General features: G+C 38.8%; 1 protein-coding gene and 1 long non-coding RNA gene across 2 annotated transcripts; one reads left to right on the top strand and one right to left on the bottom strand.

Annotated features, from left to right (window-relative positions):
- Positions 1-2013: 2013 nt before the first annotated feature.
- LOC149955564 (uncharacterized) lies at positions 2014-2665 on the top strand. Its single transcript, XR_016478611.1, has 3 exons — positions 2014-2312; positions 2391-2513; positions 2584-2665. It is a non-coding gene; the product is annotated as an uncharacterized LOC149955564 (long non-coding RNA).
- Positions 2666-4111: 1446 nt separating this feature from the next.
- LOC149955563 (uncharacterized) lies at positions 4112-4735 on the bottom strand. Its single transcript, XM_090166687.1, has one exon. The coding sequence runs from the start codon at positions 4733-4735 to the stop codon at positions 4112-4114; it is 624 nt and encodes a 207-aa protein (XP_090022813.1).
- Positions 4736-5104: the final 369 nt, after the last annotated feature.

The following is a 5104-nucleotide window of genomic DNA, read 5'->3' as shown; positions in this document are numbered from 1 at the left end:
CTCTCTTCTCACCGTGAGATTGGTGAGAGCAATTGAGAGGAGGTGCGATGCCCTGAGCTTCCAAAGGAGAGGAGCGTGAGTAAGTTTCCAAGCTATGAATTTAAGTGAGAAGAAATCAGATCTTTCAAAGTATGTATTTAGAGTGTGAGCGAGGTTAATTTAATTAGTGAAATGTGATGAGAGGAGATCAGTTAAAAACTAGTTGGCGGATGTGAGTTTGAGTTTAGGTAAGAAAAATAAAAGAAAGGAAATATAAAAAATTACCTTCTTGGAACTAATTATGTAACTTTGCCGATAACAAAGCCCAAACGTACAATATCATAAGATGCTGACGTTAGAAGGCTATAGATTCACAACAGCATCGTTTACAGCAATACCACCACCATGTTGGGGCTGCTGCGCCGGTGGTGATGGTGTATGATTCGAACTTTCATTTCATTTTCCGCGTTATTTTGCGAACCTATAGACTCTAACCGCATTGATTTCCTTCCGGGAGATGTATCATTGTTGGAACCTGTATCAGACTCGTTTGATTTAACGTTATAATCCTCCCGCTTTCTCTTTTGGCCGACAGATGGCGAAAGCCTCTCCGTAAACGAGTTTAAAATTTCCAAGTTCTCTGGAGCGCTCGTAGAGATCTTTGAAATTTCCTCCTCGCTCGTAGTGGAGTTATTAGATTGCGCGTTTTCCCGATTTATTCTCTCTCTCGCGTTGGATTCTAGTCGCGTATTATCAGGCGTGACTACGTCTTGTCGCGAGAAGGCCGACTCGCTCGTGTCAGATATTTCGCGAGCGGGTGTCAACCAGTTATGTCCGGAAAACGGGAATTGATCAATAGAATAAATTCCATTGGAATCTCCGGGGCGAGGCGGGGACTAACATCGTCGTTAATATAATTATCAGTGTTGTATAAGGTTGGTAACTCAAAATCATCGGCTAGAAAATCTAAGCTAGGTTGTTCGTTCCTATATCGTTTGATTCCGCGAAATAATCAGACGTGTTATAATCAATTGGTAATTCAAAATCATCTCCCAATTCCGATAAAATATCGTTGCTGTCCTGACATTGTATTTCGAATTCGGGTGTTAAAGCGTAGGTCGGGGTATTTTGAATTAAATTATTTAACTCGCTACGATTATTGCATTTAAAAGGTGTTAGAGGGATATGGCCGAGGTACTCAATTATTTCTCGAAAGGTTTTAACTAAATTACTTTCGCTTACACAGTTTGGTACGCAATTGGTCAAATCGTCGTAACAACGAGTTAGAGACGCCAGATTAAAATAAAAATTGTACAAAAAAAACTTACGGGCCTAATCCGATTAAAGTATCTCAAATCTGCTAAGAGCTGCTAGGCCGACATTGTAAAACGTTTTTTTGGATCAAATTAGAAAAAGTTTAAAACTCTTGGAACTCGCGTCTTAGGCTTGTTCATGTAAATTCTCAAAAAAAAATCCACATGTCGCGTGAAATATAGTATGTGTCATTCTTTCCTATATTTTATGAGTCATTTTAGTTAGACCTATGCATGTTTTTTCGAATTAGGTTTTCGAACGCTCTTTCAAGAATATTAAAAACAGTACAGCTGGCGTAATCACTCTTCGTTTTTTCGAAACTAGATACTTAAGATTTTTTTAGGGTGGCATATAAAAGAAAGGATCCCCTCGAAGTAAATAGTGTCTTGATACTATTTCCTCGACAGTTCTAGCGTGGGAATGATGTCCCCTGATTCGCGGGGGCCTCCATAGGTATTTTGTCCTTTCCAGTGAACTTAAATAATTATGGTTTTAGGCTTGTATATAGGCAAATGTAGGGAACGTTACTCGAAGAAAATCTTGACTAAATAATGTTTCGTAAACAACTTTTCCGCGGGAAAATGGTTTTCCAAAATTCTATGTGTCTCATTTAACTTTTCCCTCGCAACTATATTGCGTATAATAAACGCTTCTTCTAATAACATATTCTCCAAGTGCTTGACTTTTTTTTCTTCAAATTACGTTAAGAGTAGGTGATATTGGTCAGCATCTGCCAACATCTGTCTTGAAGATGTGTCAAATGAAATTGGATATCAACATTCTAACGCCGTCAGGACCAAAAAACCTGGTTACATTAGAAAAAAGTGTCTTAGGCTTGTGGGAACGGTTTTCTCAATATAAAGAACGCCCTTCTTGAAGAAAACATATACAAACCCCAACAGCTCGGTCTACCCATGATCAGTCCCTCATTTCAACATGTACTCGCCACGAGCTCCTTCACCGGTTCCGTCACCGGCTCCTTCCGTCGATGAAATCCCTCAACGGCTGGGTACGGCAAGGTCAGTACTTATTTTAATCAATTATTTTAATTTATAAGCCCCGTTTGCACGAAAAATCTCTAAAAACGTTCTTCGTAGCCCACCAATGCCGGACCCCGATCCCGATAACCACCAACATCATCAGCAGCGCCGTTATCATGGTCATCACCCCCATAGGAACCCGCCATATTACCGGGAAAATCAACCGTTCCGCTATCAAATGTAAAAGTTTAAATATTTTATTTTTTCGGTATTCGTATATTTAAACCTTTTTTTCCTTAACTTTAAAAAGACCTCAATTTTGTTCAAGGCTGGCTCTTCAACCTGGATCCTGCAGTCAGTGCTTAATAGCGGGTAATAAACGTATATTCTAAAATGTCCGTAACAAGACTAATTTGTGGTTTTCAATATTTATTCAGTCTAACCACCGAGCTATACCACCAGGCTCGGGAATTTATCCAAGAGAGACCCGAGCTCGAAGGCTGGACCCGCTTAATTGTCCAGGAATTTATCGCCACCATTCAACGGTTCTCTTTTAATTTAATGTAATTTTACCTTTCTTAAAATAATAAATATTTTTATTGTTATTATTAAATTCTGGTTCTGTTTTCACAAAAACGATTTCTTCTAAGAGAATTGGGGTCTGCCTGCTCATCTTTAAGATTCTTTCTTTAACATATGCCGGGTCTGGGTGAGGGGTAACCTAATATCGCGGTACGAGGGACATGCTTGACGTAGATGTTTCCCCGTATCCGTCCCCATATGCGGTCCCATTAGCGGTTGTTGGCTAAACACTCCCCGCAATTTAGATCAGACTTATTCGCTCCGGTTGTAGTATATTCTATCTCTTCCAAAAATGTATTACGTCATGGATTATCTATATAACAAGTAAGTACTTCTATTTAAATTATATCATTAGGTTCGTGATGCTATAATTTTATTAGTTATATGCTCTAAACAATTATTTTAATACATTAGCTTAACAACTCTCCCGGAAGGCTGTGCTCCGGGTGAATATTTCTCGGAGCATGGGTAGATATTTTATTCTTTTTGGCTATTTGTTTCTATATTTTTTTACATAGTTTTCTTTTTTTAATTTCTTTATAGATCCATATTCTCCCTGGCAATCGGGGAAAGAGTTTACCTCCCCAAGTAAATTACCATAAGGCAATTGGTTTTCTACATTTTTTTTAAATTAATTTTTTTTCTTCTTCTCTTAAAAGAACTAGAATCTCCTTGGAAAATGGGAAACGGTTTTGGCTCCCTGTGTTAATTCCCATTTATTTATTATTATTATTTTTTTTATATAAGTACGGTATTATTATTGTCTCTAAAGGGCGCTACCGCATAATTCTACAATCATTGGGCGAGTTGCCATACTGAAGAGGGTTGAATATTACTGGGATTTTCCAGAGGAGGTTTTTAGCATTGACGAAATTCATCGCGTCTACTATTAATTAAAATGTTTTATTTCATATTTTATTATTAATATTATCATTAAATCAATTTATATATACTAACTACCATATTAAGTTGGCAATAAAAATGAATTTTTTAAAATCAAATCATTATTTCACATATCGCATCTTCGTCAAGCTTACATCGTATAAAAATGCTACAAGTCTAATACGTTGGAGCTAGTTATCTGGGAACAGAAATCCAGAAAATTGAGTCCACGTCCTAAAAAAATCCCGTAAATTGAGTCCATAAAAAAATTTCATAGTTTGAAAGTTCATAAAAAAATCCCATAAGTTGAAAAACATTTTATAAAATATTTAAAAAAAATTAAAAAAATCCCATAAATTAATTTTTTTGATTAATTAGGGGGGTGTCAGGGAATGGGGGGATCCCATAGTGCTGTCATATTCTCTTGGCTTTGTGAGGATATCTGCGACTTGATCTTCGCTAGATACGTAGGCTATGTTCAGGATACCCTCATGGACCCGTTCTCGAACGTAGAACTTCCGGACCTCGATATGTTTCGTGCGGCGATGAGACTTTGGATTGTGGATTAGTTTGATCGCTCCGGCGTGGTCGCTTGGCAGGACTATAATCTGGTCTTGATCGTTTGTGCCCAGGCTTGATGTTATACTTTTAACCCAGACAACGTTCATGCCAGATTCGGTGGCAGCAACCAACTCTGCTTCGGTAGTGGAAAACGCAACTGACTGTTGCCTCCGATTAGCCCAAAGGACTAGAGTGGACAGAAGTAGACAGGCAATGCCTAATGTGGAACGTCCGGTTTTGTCACAGCCTTCATAATCTTCGTCACAGTAAGGGACCAGGATTGAAGTATCGTCAGACCGGAACAAGAGGCCCATCGTCGTTGTTCCTCGTGAATACTGGACAATACGTTTGAAGGCATTCCAGTCAGTCTTCGTTGGGTTAGCCATTGCTTGCGAGGCACGATTGACGGCGAACTTGATATCGAAACTTTTGCCCATAGCAGCATAACGATGGCTCCCTATGGCGGAAGAATAGACTGCTGGAGTTTAAAATTTATCTTGACTCACTTCTTTCAGGTTTGGAGACACAGCAGGGGTCTTGACGGGTTTACAGTCACTCATATTTAACCGCTCTAAGACTCTCTCGAGATAGGCTTTCTGGTGAAGTAAAATTGATCCGTCGTTAGTAAAATCAATTTTCAGCCCGAGATACGTTGCAGCGAAATGATCGAGTAAATTATCAATGGCCTTAGTTGAATTTCCGGCAACTTAACCGTCACCTGCATACAGAATGAGTATCAAGTATACGTCATCATCGGTGTATGTGTACAGACAAGGATCGCCGTCAGCTCGTTTGAAATCGTTTTA

The sequence above is a fragment of the Leiobunum rupestre genome, chromosome 2 (genome assembly GCF_980474605.1).
Source record: "Leiobunum rupestre chromosome 2, qqLeiRupe1.1.hap1, whole genome shotgun sequence".
In the NCBI taxonomy this organism is placed as follows: Eukaryota; Metazoa; Arthropoda; class Arachnida; order Opiliones; family Sclerosomatidae; genus Leiobunum; species Leiobunum rupestre.
Note: the sequence above shows the minus strand (reverse complement) of the source record. Positions and strands in the feature narration are given on the sequence as shown.

Coding starts and splice junctions, on each gene's coding strand:
- LOC149955563 (XM_090166687.1), bottom strand. CDS start 4,735: ATGGGCAAAAGTTTCGATATCAAGTTCGCCGTCAATCGTGCCTCGCAA.